Raw genomic sequence first — 21,499 nt, 5'->3', positions numbered from 1 at the left:
GGTCACACCACTGTTTTGTACACCTTACTTTTCAGCTTCTTTGGCATTCTTCTATTACACACTACACCTGACACTGTCAGTTGGGCTGCAGCCCCTCTGATTCTAGTTTTGACCTCTTTATTCAGACGTTCCCTCTGCCCAACCACCCCTCCCAGATACTTGAAGCTATTAATCTGTTCCAGTATTTTCTCTTCTACCTCAATTTAATTAACTGATTGATTGATTAATAGCTTCAAGTATCTGAGAGGGGTGGTTGAGCAGAGGGGAAGTCTGAATTAAGAGGTTTCTCCTCTCTTTCTCACTCGGCAAGAAATGGAATTCTCTCCCATCCACTCTTAGGACAATAACTAACTCAGAAAACGTTAAAACCCAGCTTTTCACTTACTTGTACTCCAAATGGAAATGCACCCACTTTCACCCTGTCTAATTCTTTCTAACAATTGCCCTAAGGAAGTGTTACTCCTAGGCTCCTAATCTCTCTAACACCCAAACAACTATTTCCCTGAGCTGACTCGAACTCTCTGCAATTGCTTCTCAGGACACTATATCTACTTTGTAAATAGCTTCTTATGTCAAATGAATGCATGTAAAGTGTTTCCTTACTTTAATCGATTGTTATGTATAATGTTTCTCCACTTCAATTGTTATGAAGATATATTCTCAAATGAATCTCTACAGTACAGCCATCCAGATGCATCAAAATTATCTTTGTCGACCAAGTCTGATACAGAATGTACATTCATGTAGACTGTTACTTTATTATGTAACTTACTTTTGTATCTTTACTGTTTATGTTACATTGGAGCTTTTCTCCCCGGGCCTCCACTGAAAATGGGCACTCATGGGCCCAGTGGACTTCCCCGGTCACCAAACTGAAATAAATAAATAATTCTCAGCTTCTTCTGATTTTTCACCATTTGCTGTGATTACATTTGTCTTAACTGTACTCAGTTTCATCTCATCTGCCTTCAGTTTTTCATTCTATTCCCATATCTTTTGCTGAAGGTCGTGCTCAGAGTCTGCCTGTAATGCTACATTGTCTACATACAACTTTGTTCATCTGTCCCATCCTACCAGTTAGCTAATGTAGTCCATCACTAGTATGAACAGCAGTGGGCTCAGAGCTGAACCCTGATGCACACCCACTTCCACTGAGAACCCCTCTGTGAGATCAAACACGGTTTGTACTGGAGTCATTTGGGTATTTGTACATAGCTTGCATTTATTCTACCAATGTTTCTGGGACTTCAAACCACCACAGGACTGCCCAAATCAGCTTTCTTGGGACCTTGTCATACGCATTATCCAGCTCTAGGAAAGTCCAGTTGGACTCTTTCCTCATCTCTAGCTTCTTCAAGTATAAACTTCAAACAAGTACCACTGACAGGAAAATACAGCAGTCAATTGTTCTTTGATGCAAAAATCCAACTTTAATTCACACAAGCAGCTTCCAAGGTTTAAATTCAAAGCACATAAAGGCACATAAAGATCTTCACCAACTTTTAGTTATGTACTTACCATAACTTCGGATGTATGGGATCCATCTCGCCTACATTCATGACAGATGGGTTCGGAGCCGATCCATCGGCTCCGACTCGGCAACTAATACACTAGCACGAAGTCTCTCATTGGCTGGGCTACTCCCTATCCCAGGATGCACTACACCTGCTTCCCCAGATCTTGTTTGTTCGCTTTCATACATCCATGCAAACACAGAAAAACTAGTAGTCACAATAACCAACTAAAGTTCTTCAAGAAAGAACGCTAAGAAAAGAGGGACTACAGCTCCTCTAAATCCAAATGGAAGGGGGAAGGAGGGTGGGTACTTATGAATGTGAGATGGATCCCATACATCCGAAGTTATGGTAAGTACATAACTAAAAGATGTAATGGGATCCTATCTCGCCTACATTCATGACAGATGGGACAGCGTCCCTAGCACCTACATCCCGGGTGGCTCATTGGAACACACTCCTGAGAACTGTGGAACCAAAGGAAGCTCTGCCTCGAGAAACCACATCCAATTTGTAATGAGAAATGAAAGTGTGCGGAGAAGTCCAGGTTGCCGCAGCACAAATATCATCTATTGATAACTTGGAGTGAAAAGCTACGGAAGTAGCCATTGCCCTGGTAGAATGAGCCTTGACTGTAAAGGGAAGATCTTTGTTAGCCTGTGAATAAATAAAAATGATACAATCTTTAATCCATTTAGAAATGGAGGTTTTTGTTACTGGTTGACCCAATTTGTTCACTGCAAAGGAAACAAACAATTGGTTCGATTTCCGCGTTTGAGCGGTTCTATTCAAATAAAAACGCAGTTGTCTATGTACGTCCAATTGATGCAAAGTATATTCTGCGTTATTAGAGAATTCTGGGAAAAAGACAGGGAGTTCTATAGTTTGTTGCATACAGAAAGAGGAAGCCACTTTTGGTATAAATGCAGGGTTTAATTTCAATGAAACTCTATGCTTGTGAAAAATCAAATAGGGAGGATCAGAACAAAGAGCTTGAAGTTCTGAAACTCGCCTGGCAGACGTAATGGCTACTAAAAAGGCAGTTTTCCAAGACAGAAATTTTAAATCACAGGTAGCAGCTGGTTCGAAAGGACGGGCAGTTAGGGCAGCAAGAACCATATTCAAATCCCACGGGGGGACAGGATGAGATAAAGGAGGCCTCAGGAGCCAAGCCCCTTTAAGGAAAGCCTTACAAAGTTTGAGAGACATCAATGAAGGTTCAAATGAAGCATGAAAATTAGAAATGGCCGCTAGTTGAACCTTAATGGTAGAAACTGATGAGCCCGACTGAAAAAGGGAGGCCAGAAAATTCAGAACCTCCGATACTGGTGCAGTGAGAGGATCTATACCCCGTTCTTGGGCCCAGAAAGCAAACCTTTTCCATTTACTGGAATAAAGTTTGATGGTGGAAGGTTTATGAGAAGAAGACAGTATGTGGACCACGTCCGGGGAAAGAGCATTGTCTCGGACTAAGGATGGAAGTGGAGTAACCATGCTGCCAACTTCAGGGACCTGAGAGACGGATGACGCCGTCCTGACTGATGAGTCAACAGGTCTGGCACCGGATCCAGAAACCATGGACCTTCTATTGCATGCCTCTGTAGGAAAGGAAACCAAACTTGACGAGGCCAGTGGGCAATCAAAATCATCTCGCTCTCCATGTAAATGGCCTTCTGTATCACCCTCGGTAAGAGGGGGAACGGAGGGAAGGCGTAGAGAAGACCGGGGGGCCAAATGTGAGTCAGAGCGTCCCTGGGAATCTGTCCCTGAGAAGGGAACAGTGTGAAGAACTCTCTGCATTTCGCATTGTGAGGGTGGCAAACAGGTCGCAGAAAGGATGACCCCATCTGTCGAAGATTTTTGCAGCTATACCCTGGTTGAGGGACCATTCGTGGGGTAAAAGAATGGTCCTGCTTAATCTGTCCACAATCACATTGGACTTCCCCGGTATGTGCGTTGCCATCAGAAAGCGGTTGGTAGCTACCGCCCAGTGCCAAAGTCTCATGGCTTCTCTGCATAGTGGGTAAGACCTGGTTCCACCTTGCTTGTTTATGTACCATACCACCGACATGTTGTCGGATAGGATGGCAATCGGACCCTGTGGGAGAGCGTGATGGAGAGCTTGGAGTACCAATAGTACCGCTCTCATCTCCAGGACATTGATATGCAAATGCGTTTCCTGGATCTGCCATGTGCCTTGGACCGACCTGTCCAGGTAATGACCCCCACCCTACCTGGGAGGCGTCCATAGTCACAGTGGCAACGGGCGTTGAGGTATGAAGGGTCGCCTGGTCGAGATTTGATTGGAGAAGCCACCAATGCAGATCTCGACGGCAACTTTCCGTGATTATGATTAAGTGGTTCAAGGGAAGTTCCTGATAAGACCATTGAACCGACAGTAGCCATTGTAAAATTCGCATGTGAAGTCTGGCCAAGGGAACTAACAGTATGGTCGACGCCATCGAGCCCAACAGTTGTAGGATCCGATGGGCCGGGGCTCTTTGTAGGGGGAGACAGGATTTGACATGATCTTGTAAGACCTGAATTCTTGCTGCCAGTAAAAAGGCGCATTCTTTTTGTGTCTAAGTCTGCCTATGAAAGTAATACGCTGAGATGGCTGTAGTACAGATTTTTGCAAATTGAATGTGATCCCCAAGAAACGGCCCAAGGTAACGTGGCTCTGAGCGCTTGGAGTAGTAGATGCTCGGAGGTGGCAGTAAGGAGCCAGTCGTCTAGATAAGGAAACACCTGGAATCCCAGACTTCTCAGGTGAGCAGTTACCACTGCCAGACACTTGGTGAACACCCTGGGGCTGTGGTGAGACCAAAGGGCAGTGCTCGGAATTGGAAATGACTGACTCGAGGCGAAGCGTAAATGTCTCCTGGACTCTTGAGCTATGGGAATGTGATAGTAAGCGTCCTGGAGATCTATGGAGCACATCCATGCATCTTTTTCCAGCAAAGGAAGAATAGATTGAAGAGTGACCATTCGGAATTTGGACTTCTTTACGAAATGATTCAATGAACTGAGATCCAAAATGGGCCTGAAGTCCCCTGTCTTTTTTGGTACCAAAAATAATTTTGAGTAAGTTCCTGATCCGATCTGGTCGATGGGGACAGGCTGGATGGCTCTTTTTTCTAGTAGCTTTGAAACCTCTAATGCTGCTTGATCCCGCTGACTGGGTGGTACGTCCGGGATTTCCCTTAAAGAAAGGGGGGGTTTGTTGAAGGGGATGATATATCCTCCGGTAATAATGCGAAGCACCCACTGATCGCTTGTTATGGATTCCCAAGCTTGTGGATGCGCCGCAAAGCGACCCCCGACTGGCTCCGGAGTTGCACAGTCGGGCAACAACTCAGGAACGCTGGTTGTATGAAGAACCACGAAAGGAATCACGGTCTCCAGAGTTACGGGGGCCTCTGCCACCTCTGGGGCAGCGTCTTCCAAAATCCCCCCCCCCTCCCTGCCTCTGGAGGGGGAATCACCAGGTGGAGTAGGGAAAGACTTCTGAGATTTTTTAAACCACATTTTCCCTCCTCTCCCAGCCTTGGGGTAAGGCCTAGAAGGAGCGGAAAATCGGGCCCCAACGGCAGTCAAAGTCTTGCCCTCCTGCTCGCACCTAGTTAGTGTGTCCTTCACCTTGGGTCCAAACAAGGATGACCCATCAAAGGCGTCGTGAAGGAAGACTTGAAAGCCTCCGTGAGCGAACACAAGCGTAACCAGGCTTGTCTCCTGAGGGCAACGCCTGTTCCCGCTGCTCTACTCGCCTTCGCCGCATATGAGATGAGCCTCATGGACGAGTTAACAATAGAAAAGAGGGTAGTCATCTGTGCGCCAACAGTCGGGGCCAGCGCCTCAGGTAGATTACCAAGAAGAGAGTCATTTAGCTCTTTGAGAAGATCTCTTTGGAGCCTCGTAAAATGACATAAGTAGTTCAGCGACCGTAAGGTAAAGGCCGCTGAGGACAGGGTACGCTTCCCGTACCTATCCATACTCCTGGAATCCTTATTAGGAGGATGAATAGACATCGAAGCCTCTGCCACGTCCTGCTGTGTGGCAGAAGCCACCACCAAAGCATCTACAGGCACACCCTTTGTGAGAAACTCCTTCTGGGGGGGGGGGGCTGTCAAAAATTTATTGGGCCTGGCAGGCACCGGTTCCACAGAATCAGGGTGTTCCCACACCCTTCGAGAAACCAAATCAAGGAGTTCATTGAAGGGCGGAGACACCCAGGAGGCGGAAGGCTGGGCCCCAAAGGCCTTGAGGAAGACTGACTCCTCAGCTGAAGGGGTTTTGGCTTGCCAGTCACCTCTCTGTCTCAGAATCTCCAAGATATCTGAGAAGGAGATATCATCCGAAGATGATTTGGGGGACCCTTCTGCGTCATCGAGGTCAGTATCCGATGTAATAGACTCATCTTGGGAGTCCACGTGTTTCCTCTTACACAATTTCTTCCGTGGGGGTTCGTCCGAAGCAGTTTCGGACGGACCACCCGGAAGAAGGGAACCCCCGATGGGGGTATCCTCAGGCCCTGGGGCCCCGCTGCCGGGGGGCTGCAACATAACAGAGGCACCAGTCTCCAAATCTAGGGACGGTGAGGTAGAATCTTGTTGAGCCGGCAAGGGCATGGCCAGCGCGCTCCTCATGGCCTCAAAGGCCGGACCTCCAGAATCCAAGGAGGTCACTGGTCTAGAGGCCACGATGGCACTGGGAATCCCAGCAGCCGATGCTCCGAGAGGAAGACTAGGCACCGAAGCACCCAATCCCAAAGTATTCCCCTCGGGCCCGGCTGAAGAGGTCGCAGTACCAAACCCTGAACCGGAGGACAGGGTAGGAAGCAAAGTCGGAGCCGAAAGGCCTGTAAGGGGTCTCTGCTCCGACCGTATGGCTCCACATTGCTCCACCACCACCGGCTCCAACGGCTCCGAAGAGGTTGGAGGAGGAATCAAATATGTTGGAGGGGGGATCGGCTCCGAAGCAAACTGTGCTGGAGCCGAGACCATTTTAGTAAACACTGGAGATTGGAACAGCCTCTGTAAAACCCTATCCAGGTCCGAATCTGACAGTCTCGAGGATTTAGAGGAGGTAGACACTCGAGAAGACTTTCCTCTCGGCTCCGAGAGAGTAGGGGACCGGCTCCGAAACGGCTCCAATACTGTCGGCGCCGACTCCACCACAGCATGGACCACCATCGGCACCGAAGGAGCCTTCTTCGGAGCCGAGGGGGAAGAGTCTGAGCTGCACACTTCCACCGGCTCCGAAGCCATTGGAACCGATGGAGGTGATTCACCTCTCGATACTCCAACTTGCGGCTCCGAAGGCAATGGAGCCGAAGTAGGAGGTACCGAGGCAGACCCTTCGACCCTCGGCCCCGAAGTCAGTGGAGCCGAAGAAGAAGAGGTCAATTTAGTCTTTTTAGAAGTCGGCTCCGACGGACTTGTCGGTGCCGACGAGCTTTTCTTTTTGGAAGCAACAGGAGGATTTAAGGCTTCCTCAAACGAAGGTTTTATAAGCCCTTTCAATATCAACTTGTTCTTACGTTCTTGAAGAACTCTAGCAGAGAAAGCATGACATACGCTACAAGTCTCTTGCAGATGTTTCGGCCCCAAACAATAAACGCAGACTGAATGACTGTCTGTAATGGACATTTTATAACTGCACCGAGTGCATTTTTTAAAACCTGACTTGTGTTCCTTGGACATAGTACAGGCCCTTCAACAAGTATAACTTTACCACAATTAGTAAGCACTATCACAAAATTGCGCCAACTGACAAGCGCAAGACACACTGGCGCGAGTACTTAAGAAAAAAGTTTACCTCACAAACAAACAGACAAAAACAAGTCCAAAGGCCCAAAGCCCTCTAATTTAAACGGGCTTGGCCCAAAAACAATTAACCACAACAGGTAATAAAAGTTAAATAGCACACAAAGGTAGGGCAAAGGCCCTCTAACTTAAACGGGCCTTGCCCGACTGAAAAAAATTAAGTACCAGAAGACACTCAAGCACTCAAAATTAGCAAATAGTAATAAGGAATAGCTGTTAAAACAGCTGTTTGGTTAATATATGACAAAAAACCCCAAGGTCAAAGACCAATAAAGGTAAAAAGAACCACTTAGCTCCAGCCAAGTCGAGACCACGTCCAGCTTGTAAAGCGGCAAACGAGATCTGGGGAAGCAGGTGTAGTGCATCCTGGGATAGGGAGTAGCCCAGCCAATGAGAGACTTCGTGCTAGTGTATTAGTTGCCGAGTCGGAGCCGATGGATCGGCTCCGAACCCATCTGTCATGAATGTAGGCGAGATAGGATCCCATTACATCTCAGCGTTTTCATCTAGTTAAAACAGACTTCATCAGATGCCGACTCATACCATACTACACATACTTATATCAATTAATATTTAAACTATCCAATCAGCAACACTAAATAAATAAATAAATAAATGTGATCAAAAAAGCTTAAAACCCATGCCTTGTCATTTGTAAAATAAAAAGTTAAAAGCACACTTAACAGACTTGAACATTTTCATTCAAAATGTTAATAAAACTGCATATCAATAAAAAATGAATAAATACAACTAAATATTCAACATCACAAATGGAATTTTAAAAGACATATAAAATTTAAAAGCTTGTATTTAAAATGTGAACTTATTAGTATTTCTTTGTCAAATGCTCCCTCTAGTGACCTTTAGTGGGAATGCACATAAATAGGAACCTTTTCATTTTGCTATTCATAATTTAGCAGATCTGATTTGAAGTAGTGGGGCAATGGAAACATTATCATTTAAAACAGGGGGCATCCCAGCGTCTAAAGTGATTTTCCACCACAATTCCTTGTATTCAATTTTTTCTTCCCACAATCTGCCCCTTGCTTCCTTTTCTATTTGCTCCACCACAAAAAAATAAGAAGTTCACTCTGTCACATACCTTGGTGTGCTTATATAGAGTATTTGTTTCTTTTTTATTTTGTATATAATATTTATGCTCGCAGATCCTTCTTAACTTACGCTCAGTTTTTCCTATATAGAAGGATCTACATTCCACACAGGTAGCCAGGTCCACTATTCCAGATGATTCACAATTAGTCTTTGCGCTCAATCTGTCCCTACTTTCTATAAATACCTGATCAGTATTTGCTATATTTCCACATTGAGAGCAGCGACCACATTTAGAGGGAAGATTTAACCTTTGTTACAGTGGATGTGATTGACTTATTCTCCAGCATACCATACACTGAAGGTATGAGTATGCTTGAAGAGATAATATTTGAAGACACTGAATTAAATCAAAAGGAGAAATTGGTATGTACTGGATTGATGGAATTAGTACAGGGTTGCCACTTGTCCCGCTCTGCGAGGGACAGTCCCACTTTGGGCAGTTGTGCCCTGCGAAAAAAACTAAAAAATTGCAAATGCCCTGAGATTTTAAAACACAACTTATTTCTTACTTTTTTTTTTTTTTTTAATAGCTGCATAAAACAGTTACTTTGCATCTGGAACACACAATTATTATATGAAATAGCATAAGCAACACAAATGCTAAAAATAAGCTTTTATTTTGCAAAAAGGTGAAATTATGCCCTTTGCACTGGCCGTTGGTATGCTTTGTCCTGCAAAATCTCACATTTCTACAAAAAATGTTGCACTTTGGGCATATGAAAAGGTGGTAACTTTGAATTAGTATTAAAGTACAATTTCATCTTTTTTAAATGGGAATTTTACTAGCAGATCCAGGGCGTTGCGATGGGAGCAGCATGCGCTTCCACCTATGCCAACCTTGTTCTAGCCAAATGGGAAGAGAAATATGTTTTGGGATCCCAATATGCAGTGTGCTGGACATTTTTTATAGGAGATTTTAGATGATATAGTAAATTTTATGGATTGAGACTATGCACAAGTTGGATGAATTCATGTATTACATAAACAACACTACTAATTTTTTAAGATTTACCCGTAAATGCTCCAGAGAGAAACTTGAATACATTGACGTAGAAATATACAAGAGCCAGGGCAGATTTGAGTCAAGTGTCTATAAAAAGCCTACATTCTGTTAATTCCTTTCTACACTATAATAGTGCCCACCCACCCCACTATAAAAGGAATATTGTGAAAGGCCAGTACGTATGAGGAAGCAGAATGACCTCCTCAGAAATGGATTTTCAGCATGAAAGTGAATTATTAGAACATTTTTTTTCTGAATGGGGGTATCCCACTGAGTTGATAAGAGAGGTAAAGGCAGAAATAAATGAGGGCAGAAAGAGAAAAATTAAGCTCATACTACAAGAGAATACTAATTAAGTTGATACATGCATGACTACCTCGGAGCAAAACTTTGGAAAAGCATTAGTATTGGAATTTAATGCCTTATGCGGTTTAGCTAGAAAGGTTATAAAAACCGAATGGGAAAGGTTTGTTAATTTTACTTACCTAGAAGGAATGTCTAGGGAACCCCTCAAAATTGTATATAAAAATTTGCTTAACTTAAAGACTACTTTAGAAAATGACTGGAAAAGGAAGGAAGGGAACAGGAGAAGAGGGACCTATAAATGTGGTCGCTGCTCTCAATGTGGAAATATAGCAAATACTGATCAGGTATTTATAGAAAGTAGGGACAGACTGATTGAGGGCAAAGACTACTTTAATTGTGAATCATATGGAATAGTGGACCTGGCTACCTGTGTGGAATGTAGATCCTTCTATATAGGAAAATCTAAGTGAAAGTTAAGGAGAAGGCTCTGCGGGCATAAATATGATATACAAAATAAAAAAGAAACAAATGCTCTATATAAGCACACCAAGGTATGTGACAGAGCAAATTTCTTATTTTTTGTGGTGGAGCAAATAAAAAAGGAAGCAAGAGGCAGATTGTGGGAAGAAAAAATTGAATACAAGGAATTGTGGTGGCAAATCACTTTAGACACTGGGATGCCCCCTGGTTTAAATGATAATGTTTCCATTGCCCCACTACTTAAAATCAGATCTGCTAAATTAGGAATAGCAAAAGAAGTTTCCTATTTATGTGCATTCCCACTACAGGTCGCTAAAGGGAACGTTTGACAAAATAATGCTAATAAGTTCACATAACATTTTAAACACAAGCTTTTAAATTTTATATGTCTTTTAAAATTCCATTTGTGATGTTGAATATTTAGTTGTATGCATTCATTTTTTATTGATATGCAGTTTTAACAACATTTGGAATGAAAATGTTCAAGTCTTAAGTGTGTTTTTAACATTTTATTTTACAAATGACAAGGCATGGGTTTTAAGCTTTTTTAATCTCATTGATTTATTTAGTGTTGCTGATTGGATAGTTTTAAATATTAACTGATATAAATATGTGTAGGTTGGTATGAGTCAGCATCTGATGAAGTCTGTTTTAACTAGAGGAAAAGGCCGAGTTGGTGAAGGGAATTTATGTGCCTTTATGTGCTTCGATTTTAAACCTTGGAAGCTGCTTGTGTGAATTAAACTTGGATTTTTGCATCAAAGAACAATTGACTGCTGTATTTTTCTGTCAAGGGTACTTGTTTGGAATCCTTTCCCCCTTCTTCTGGGGATTAGTAAAGAAGGTGGGCAAATGAATGGATTGGTTGAGAGCCACACTGGACACCACCTTGGGCATGAAGGATGGGTTAGTCCTGAGGGATACCCTGTTTGCATGGAAGATGATGAAGGGTTCTCACAGCCATTAGTGCTTCCAGCTCAGAGACTCTTCTGGCTGCAGTGATGGGCAGAAGCAATGCTGTCTTCCAGGACAGAAACTTTAACTGCAGAAGAAGCTGGTTCGAAAGGGGGCAGGGTGAGCTTTTCCAAGACAAAGTTACGGTCCCAAGCTGGTGTTGGTGCCCTTCTGTGGGGCCTCAGGTTGCTAGCCCATCTGAGGAACTGTTTGATCAAAGGGTATGAGAAAAGGGGCTGCTCAGTGGGAAAATGAGCAGAAATAGCAGAGGCAAGAATTTTTATAGAAGAGAAAGAGAGGCCACTGTGGAGTAGGTCAGCTAAGTAATCCAGGATGAGAGGGATGGAGGGCTAAGCCAAACTGGCTCCCTTAGCCTGGATCCAAGCGCAGAACCTTTTCCATTTATCTGCACAAAGACTTTCTGGTGCTAGGATGTCTGGCCTCATGGATAACATCCAGAAACTGTTTACTGAGGATGGCAGATTGGTTTGGGGTTAGGGAATAAGCCAAACTGTCAAATTGAGGGTCTGCAATTGTGGATGCATGAATTCCCCTTCCGTCTGGGTCAGGAGGTTTGGAATCTGAAAAAGATGCCATGGAAGCAGCAGGGACAGGCTGCGCAGCAAGGGTACCAGTATTTTTGGGGCCAGTCTGGAGCTATAAGAATGGTCCTTGGTTTTTCCTCCCTTATTTTGAGCAGTACCCTGGGGATGAGAGGTAGGGGAGGAAAGGTATAGACCGATAGATTGGCCCAGGGAAAGGACAGGGCATCCACTTTCCAAGCCAAGCAGTGATGGTCTCTGGCGCAGAATTTGCTGAGTTGATGGTTGGTGTGGGAGGCAAAGAGGCCAACCTTCGGGGTTCCCCATTTCTGAGTTATTAGCATGAAGGTACTTCTGTTGAGTTGCCACTCGTGTGGATCCATTAGATTTCTGCTTAATTGGTCTGCCAGAGAGTTGAGAGAGCCTGGTAGGTATTGTGCTAAACAGGTGTAGTTGCATGAAAGAGGCTGTGAGCCAAAGGGTCATGGCCAGCCTGCATAGAAGGTAGGAGTGAGTTCCTCCTTGCTTGTTGATGCACCACATCACAGTGGTGTTGACCGTTTTGATCAGGAGAACCCCTGGTGACAGAAGGGGTTTGACAGCTATCATGGCATGCTGGACAACCATCATCTCTTTTAGACTGATGTGCAGAGGGATTTACTGTGGGCTCCATTGGCCCTGTATGCACCTGCTGTCCAGGTGCGCATCCCATGCATAGTCTGATGCATCTGTGGGGAGGGTCTGGGCGGCGGGGGGTGTGGAGAAGGGCAGTCCCTTGTTGTGGAAGCATGCTGTTGCCCACCAAACAAAATCCTTTCTGAGGCAAGGAATTATAGGTAGAATAGTTTCCAGGTCTTGAGAGCATTGACACCAAAGGGTCATTAGGTACCACTGAAGTTTACTCATATGCAGTCTGGCATATGGAATGAGTTATTTCTCTTTCGACAAACCAGAGCACTAGAAATGGTAAAGATGAAGGATGTTGGTGGTGGAACTCTCTCTTTCTCAAGTTGAGTCTTGCCATGAGAGACAAAATTCTGAGGCATTCCCTTCAAAGTGAAGTCCGGGTAGAGAACCTTAGAAAAAAAGGTTGAGATAAAGATCTACGTTTTTCATGTGGAAGAAAATGTCTTGGCAGGGAAGTGTTTAGTTAACATCCCAGGAACAAAATCCTGTATGAAGGAGACCTTTGAATGTTATCTTGGAATCCCAACTTGTGAAAGGGAGCTCTCACTCAAGAGCTTTGAAAAAGATTATGCAAAGAATAAGCAAGTATACATATGGAAAATGTGGATACCCTGTAGCTTGCAATGACATATAACTGGAGCTAGACATATGTAAACATTGTTGGTGCACTGGATAGCCAAAAGGGTAAGGCACAAAACTCATCATGTGATTCAAACACACAAAACCTTAAGAAATGCCTGAAGTCTAGATAAATATGAATGTGATAAGCATCTTCTAAATCTAGTTTCACCAGGAAACTTAAATGAAGAAAAAGAGGTAACAGGTTGCAAAGGGACAACATGTTGAACTTGAGCACTGCCACAACAAGGTTTAGGAAACAAAGATTCAGAACTGGTGTCAAAGTCTTTTCTTTATTCAGCACTAAAAACATACTTGAATACAAACCCTTCCTAGCCTGGGAAGGAACAGCTGGTTCTATTGCTCCCAGAGACAGCATGAGTTGAAGAACAGGGAAAATAGAAATGTCTGGTCTGGTGGATGAGGGATTATCCCCTGAAAATGAGGAATTTCCTTCCACTGCTATCTGTAACCTTAATGAAAGATCTTCAGAAAACATTTACCTGAAACTATCTGTTGCCAAAGAGAAAAGTGCAGATTCAGACACTCTGGAAGGGAAAAGGAACTGACTTGTTGGAATGTCCTTAATTTTGGGTAGTTCCTATATTCTTTTTGGAACCCCTCCCCATCGTTTCTTCTTAAACGTCTGTTTACTTGCATTTCAATGAGGCTACTCACTTTGTTTTTATGCTGAGATTGGATAAGGGTTAGAAAATCCCTAAGAAAACCTGGGAAAGGAGGGCTGAAAAATCTTAGAGATTCCCTATATCAATTTACCCCTTTCATCACACTTTTTCATAGCATCTACAGCAAACCTCCTCGGCAGAGTACAAGTGGCAACAGCCCTGTATGCGGTATCTGCAGAGTCATAAACACAATTTAAACAATAAGTAGTGACCTGAGAAACTGAATAAACTAAACCACTTGAAGCACATTTTCCTCAGGGCAGGGAAGTGCCGATAAACATTCTTCAGACTTTCACAATTTTTAAGAATAAGCTTGAACACATGAGCCTGACAATTCAAAACTCTAAAAAAGTAAAATTGCAGTAGTACACACTTTTTTCCCAAACTTATCAATGGTTTTATCATCCTTGTCAGAAGGGGAAGGATTAGAATTAACAAAATGGTTGGCAGCAGCTGGATTAAGTAAAGGTATAGCTGCAGGATCAGGTTTGGGAATAAGTATATAAAAATGAGAAAGACAGAGAAACTTTGTATATACTACCTGTTTTTTACGTAAAGCAGTTTAGTTATGAGGGAAACCACAGGGTCCAACAAAATCATCATCCAGTGCTGACAATACTAGGGGAATGCAAGGGGGCACTGGGAATTCCAGTTGAAAAAGTTCAAAGTATTTTCTGGGGGAATGAGAAACCTCAGTGTTCTCCCACTAAAATCACTGGCACATTCTGGAAACAGACTCGGAGAAACAGAATCCTTGGCAGGGAGGATTCAGATAACATGGTCTCCTCTGAGTATGAATCAGAAAATCTGAGAAGAAAAACATGCATCTGTCCTATCACATTCCTCTCCACACTCAATTTCTTGAATCTCTTCAAGAAAACAGGAATCCCTTTTCTTTTACCAGAAACCACTTAAGGATCAAAAACCTGTACAAGACCATAAACCAGACTTAATAAACTACTCTTGTCCAGTGAAAATGAAGCAGGAGAGAAGGTACATGTTTAGTTTTTGGTTTCATTTTGACAGGAATGTTGGGACAAACAGGATTACTAATAGCAGCAACAGCTTCTTCAGGGGTGGGCACAACATTCTGGCTAAGTAAGGGCACGTTTCCTGGCTCTTCTCCCAACACTGATAACAGTGGCTCTTCCTTATCCAGTGAGGACCCCAACAGCCACAGAAGACATAGCTAACCCACAGTCCATAGCGAGTGCATCAATAAAACCAGAGGGATCCAGAAAAACATTAATGGTCTGAAGAACCAGCTCTAGCCACAGCAGTCTCTCCCGCCTGCCACTGGGGCAAAATGTTAACTAAACAGCCTTTGCCATCACAGCAGGTTAACATATTCTTTCTGTGGCTGGAGGTAGCAATCATGGGACCAGTGGTCTGTTCCACAGTCAAGCCAAAAATGGTCCTTCTTTCCCAGGGGAAACTAAGAAGCACAAGGCAGGAAAATCTTAAGTAACTTTTCCTAGTAAAAACTTTGTAGAAAGCATTCTTAATACATTTACTAGCCACAAAGCATAATTTATACACAGACTCACCACAGAAAAATCAGTTTAGAATGCTTAAATTAGCTTTTAAACTGTCAGTAACAAAAAAAGTGCATTTCTGTTTCAAGGTGCAGTAAAGTTGCGCAACAGTCAATAAAAACACCTAGTACTAGTTTAAAATGGACATGCCCAAGGAGGAAAATAAGCTTCAACATTAAAAACAACATGTGGATGCGTTTCCCAAAAGGAATTTATCTGCCCAGTAATGGAACACCACAAGCTGACTGTCAAAATCATGCAAAGGGGCTTTGGCAGCAGGAAATCTCTGAATGGCATGACACCAAAATCTGTATTTTAGTTAGCACAGCTCATGCTGATTAATGGCTTGGATGTGTAGAAGGTGCCCTGAATCTTTGGAAGTTGGCTGCCTGTTATATCGTATGTAGATTAGGCTACTACAGCAGTGATCAATACAAAAAACATCACCTCCATCACTTATTAACTTCAAAGAAACACATAAAACTGTACATTTCCATCAAATGAAATATAACCCTACTGATAGGAACAACTGTCCCAAATCAGCAACTGCACCCACACGCATTACCTAATCTAAAACTAAGTCCACAAAAGTGTTGCACTAGGAACGACACAGACAAATAGAATCTGTTGCAGTTTATTCCACAAATAGACCAGGATGAGCGCTTTCACAGAAAATAAAAACTCTGCTTCATCAGATCCACCATATTCACAACAGAAGCAGCTTAAATACTACATACCCCAGCCATCATGAACCAAATTAGCTCACACACCCCTTTTCATTTAAAAGTACAAATACATACAGCCAAAAACATATTATAAAAACATTCATATATAACAAAATCATTTAAAATATTCACGTAAACAGCCTGTGTGCTTTCAATACAGGTTTAAGAGGGACATTCTCATTTAGTCTTAACCTTTAATGCACTTGCAGCCTAACAATCCACTTAAGTTCCACAGTCTCTGTAGGATTCCTGTCACCGATTCTCAGAGTTTGTGGTTTGTCTATTTGTGGAATAAACTGCAATAGATTTTACTTGCCTGTGTCGTTCCTAGTGCAATGCTTTTATGGACTGTGTTTACACATTTTTTGGATGTTTGTTGCACCTGGTTTACCTGAGTTGCGTTGCGTTTCTGCATAATCTAAAACTAAGGTTGCTCATGCTAAAGCACATGTTAGCCTATGTTTCCACTAACACTGATTACTGAATGTTGTTTTCTTATCAGTGTTCCTCCCCAAAACGTGAAAAACAGCTTGTATGCTTTCAGAAAACATTACCTTTTAACCCCAAGAAAAATGCACTGGCTACCTACGAATAAAACAATTATGCACTGTTTTATTAAATATACTGAAGCATTAAGGCTGATGGGAGGCCATCTCTTATTCATTTCCAATAATTTCAAAATATTTTCCACTCTACTGGTGGATATTATACCTTTATTTTTTTTTTTTTATTTCTCTAGCAAAGAATGCTTAGAACATCCAAAATTAATTGCTTGTACCTTCACAGAGATCATTTCCATGTAAAAGCAGTCAGCAATTAGATAAAAAGCCAACTATGCAAATACATGAAATCTTTATAAATTTCACTCAGAACAAAAAATACAGAATTCCCCCTAGCTTCTTTAAGCTGCAGATGTCTTGTCTGCCCCAGAGGACATTTGCTAAATAGGGAAAAACTAATCTCTTTGCACATGCAAAAAAAACTTAACATTTTATGCCTTTCATCAGTCTTATTTTTCAAGCTTATTTGCTTCCAAGTGCACTGAAGAAGCTAGTTGCAGAAGTGGTCTGTGTGTTCCTGTTTCTTGTTCTAATAAACTCTGGAGTTGGTTGAAATTTGTGGAGTGCTGGAATCACTGTGTGTGTGTGTGTGTGTGTGTGTGTGTGTGTGTGTGTGTGTGTGTGTGTGTGTGTGTGTGTGTGTGTGTGTATATATATATATATATATATATATATATATATACATATATACACACACACACACGTATACATGCACAAATACTGAAACATACACACAGATGGGCATGTTATTTCATCAAAGACAGAACTTATATAAACTCACTTTATTTAAAGGAGTAAAACTCAGGAACATACGCAAAATATTTTTTGCAGGGAGGCAAGCTTCTGCACCCCCCTAACTTAACTGCACAGTTACAGTACAGTGGAATAAAGAGGGAAAAAAAAAAACATTGGAAGCGCACAACCAGCTTACACAATCCAGCACACACTAATAAAACAATCTGTAATATTACTTTATAAATATACAAGAAAACTCATACCTGTGATCAAAAAAATCATACATTTTCCTTATTATCAAAGTTATAACTGGTAAAATGTATTTAAGAATATCACTGGATAAGATGTGATTAGATAAAGTGACAAGATACTTTGTATGTCACCCATATATGCAAGCACACTTATATACACACAAACAATACAAAAAAAAAAAAAACACACAATGCAAAAAGAAAAAAAAAACAGTCATACACGGACATAATGCAACAGAATCAATCTACAATACATGGAAAACACATGTTTTATTAAACATACCTTTACTTTTAACAGATTTATTCTGGACTGCAAAGAATCATGGTCATTCCTTAAACTACAATTCTGTGACCTTAACTGGAAATTTTCCTCTTCTACCATTTTTAATTTCCATCCAAGTTGCTCAGCTTCTTGCTCTGCACTTCTCAGTGCTGCTACAGGTCCTACATAAGACTATATAAAAAATAAATGAATAAAAACTTAAGTGCATGCTTTTATATAACCAAGAATAAAACTGCACACTAGATAATATTAATTATGCCCTTTTTATATTTTCAGTAACAATTAATTTGCCTGAATTAAAGTTGAGTGAATCCTCAATTTGAAATTCTCTTTTTGCAGGATTGGCAAGAAAAACAGTTTATTTTCCTTTTCTAGAAGTACACTAGTTGAAAACACAAAGATTCAGCGATGAAGCATACAGTTACCCATGCAAATCACAACTTACTTCAATCCCCAGCCAATAATAATGTTTGTTAAAAAAGCAGTAGTTTGCAAATGTGAATCTAACCTGTTTCTGTGCATCTGTAACTGACAGCAGCTCTGTTTAGGAAACTAGTTTTAATTTAGAGCAAAAGATAAAGCTAAGAATGACTACTGTCAAGCATTTGTCTGAGCATCTAAAGGAAATTTTACACTAAACAGTCATGCACATTATTAAAGGGACAATGTCCTTGATGTGTGGGAGTTATGGTGAAACTTACTTCTGAATAGCTAGGTGTGATTGCAAAGGCAAAACCCAAGCTCTCAAGCCAGAAGTGAGTAAACCTCAGTCTTAACTCACACTTCTTCACAAAGTTACTCTTATTATGCAAATAACTTACATTTACAGGCTTTCCTAACCAATTATGCAGCTGCAGAGCATGTGTGGTTTTATGACATTTAGATATTACGTGACTGGAACAGCTGGCTATTTTGCATCAATTACAGCCTTTTGGTGGTACCTTCCTTGCAAGTAATAGATCTAGGAAAACAGTTTTATGAAAGTTTATGTGGAATAATATAGCAATAACCCACGCCTGGGTGTGGGTAATGCTGGACTTACCCACGGTTGGTGTGGTTTGGTCACAAGGGTGAAGCCCGAGTGGCCAAACAAAGACCACAGTGGGGTAAATCCAGCATTACCCACACCCAGAAGTGGGTTATTGCTAGTATACAATGACATTACTTAAGAAAAAAAAAATAATTAATTACTTTTCTTAAATAATGGCATTGTATAATGCCTCCTTGCTGCCCTTCCGCAGCTGTCTGGTATTCTGCAGCAGTTCTGATGTACTCCAGTACATCAGAGCTGTGGGCAGAAGCAACGGAGAAAGCAAGATCTCCGGTGCTTTTTACAAACTGTCTCGCTATGTTAAAAGGAGTTTAACATAGCGAGATAGCTTTAAAAAAAAAAGCAACAGAGAATCTCCGTTGCTTTTTGTAAAGCTGTCTCGCTATGTTAAACTCATTTAACATAGTGAGACACCTTTAAAAAAGCAACGGAGATAGGAAGATCTCCGTTACTTTTTTTAAAGCTGTCTCACTATGTTAAACTTGTTTAACATAGCGAGGCAGTGTGCAAAAAGCAACGGAGATCTTTCGTTCTCCATTGCTGTAAAAAAAGACTTACACTAATGGAAAAAGTCAGAGCGACCAGACCTTTTTCCATTAGTATAACTCTGATTTACAACATGCATGCTGATCAATCAGCATGCATGTTTTGGAATATTAATGGGGGGCCGTTGTATAATTGTGAAGTTAGACTCCTTTTACAGAACATATTACTTCAGCAGCAATGTGACAGAACAGTTCTGTAATCTAAATGGATGTTTGCATGTTTTTTTAACAAACAGTTTTTATTGCTGTCACTGAAACAGTCAACAAAATATATACAAAAATACATGTGACCTATTAAATGTATTCACCAACACACACACAAAAAGCTAAAACAGCTTTTCTCCTGTTCCAATACTGCATTACTATTCTTAAGGCAAAACAAGTTCATATACTCACTTAAAATATCCCAAATTGTCTTCAATCTTTTTTATAACATATGAATAAACTAGACTTACAAGCATCGTCCATTTATTCACCTCCAAATGAAATGAAAGCTGGATGCAATTCTCCATAATTAAATGGCATTTTCACACGTCTCAAAATATTAAACAAATGCAGGTATCTTCCCTCATTTTCTTTCAATGGTACTAGGACTGACAAATGTTTCCTCATTTTGATTACACTTTAGATAAAAGCTGGATAACAACAAATTCACTTCTTTTTTTCTTGTCCAACATTTTTACCTATTCTGCCCATAAATTCTGTCAGGATACAAGCCAGGGATTCCCAGGCTAATTGACAGCCTTACAACTCATTCACTCCTGAACTCACTATCAACCCCATGTTCCTTGAAAAGTGTAAGATGGTATAAAGCAGGCCAGCTTGCAACTTCTAGAGATCAGACTAACATCTTTAACTGAGAGCACAACCTCCCTTCTCGGTGACTCTTCCAAGCCCACAAATGTCTCCTAGGGAATAGTGAATGCACTATGGCTGCATGGGCTTGGCCAGTTATAAACTCTGCTAGGTGTCACTCACATGGCAAGTCAAAGCTTGCCTTTTTTTTTAAGAAAATTTTTATTAAGTTAACATATTTACAATATATACACAGAAAGGAAGAATCAGCAGTGGTGGTGCTGCGGTAGCATTGTCGCCTCGCTGTCCGGTTCGATTCTCAGCTAGAGCGTCTTCTGCGTGGAGACATGCGTGAAAGGGCATACCTTCGTTAAAGGTTGTGCATCAGGGCTGGTAACTCGGCACGTAAAAATCAACTACCAATCATTAGCGGACCGGAGTTCCGCTGTGGCGACCCCTAACCGGGAAAAGCCGAAAGAAACAACAACACAGAAAGGAAGAAATTCAACTTCACATATTGTTATACAATGACAGGAATAGATTGAATTATCAAGGTAATCTTATACAGTTAACACATTAAGAATCTTGGCATTTCAATAGCAACACTTCAAGGTTATCCCAGTAACTAAAGGTTTTTGTACGATTTACAGATCTTATTCTGGTCACTTTTTTTCAGTTTTACATAATATTGTTAAATTTAAAACTTCTTTGAATGTAGGAACAGAGTTTGATTTCCAATTTTTTTGTAATAACTTTTCTGGCAACTGCCAAAAGAGCCCAAAATAGTTTTTGCTCTTTGGCTTTTACACATACAGGAAGTGGAACATTCATTAGTATTACTGATTTAGTTAAAGAATAATTATCAGACCATAACCCCTGAAAAACATACTTATCTCTTCCCAATATACATTTAATTTTTCACAACCTACAAAGCCATAGCTTTCTCTCTCCTCCCAGGATGGGGAAGCCAGCAGTTGCCACTCACTTTCATTCTCCACTCCCAGCCAGCTTCTATTAGCACCCAACCCTATAATAAAATCAAGATCGCCTGCAGAATAGAGAGGCCTATATCCCTTTAATATCAGAGCTGGTTAACAAGAAGTTATGTACTCACCATAACATTCGATGTATGTAGTCCATCTCGCCTCACATTCTTACCCGTGGGTTCGGAGCCTAATATCGGCTCCGACTCGGCCAAACTTTTCTAGCTCGAAGTCTTTTATTGGCTGGGCTAAGAAGGTATCCCATGCTGCACTGCTCCATATCTCCAGATCTAGTTTGCTGCGAACAC

General features: G+C 41.6%; 1 protein-coding gene across 1 annotated transcript in view; it reads right to left on the bottom strand.

The window, feature by feature from the left end:
• The window catches only part of LOC122814220 (cytoskeletal protein Sojo-like), a 668,023-nt gene that overhangs the window by 335,831 nt on the left and 310,693 nt on the right, over positions 1–21,499 (bottom strand). Inside the window, exon 4 of the mRNA XM_044086820.1 lies at positions 17,818–17,988. Within this exon, the coding sequence (XP_043942755.1) occupies positions 17,818–17,988 (171 nt within the window). The remainder of the gene's footprint in view (positions 1–17,817; positions 17,989–21,499) is intronic.

This window comes from Protopterus annectens, chromosome 10.part0 (assembly GCF_019279795.1).
Source record: "Protopterus annectens isolate FY-2018-M chromosome 10.part0, PAN1.0, whole genome shotgun sequence".
Classification (NCBI taxonomy): Eukaryota; Metazoa; Chordata; order Ceratodontiformes; family Protopteridae; genus Protopterus; species Protopterus annectens.
The sequence above is the reverse complement of the archived record's forward strand: the minus strand, read 5'-3'. Positions and strand labels throughout refer to the sequence as shown.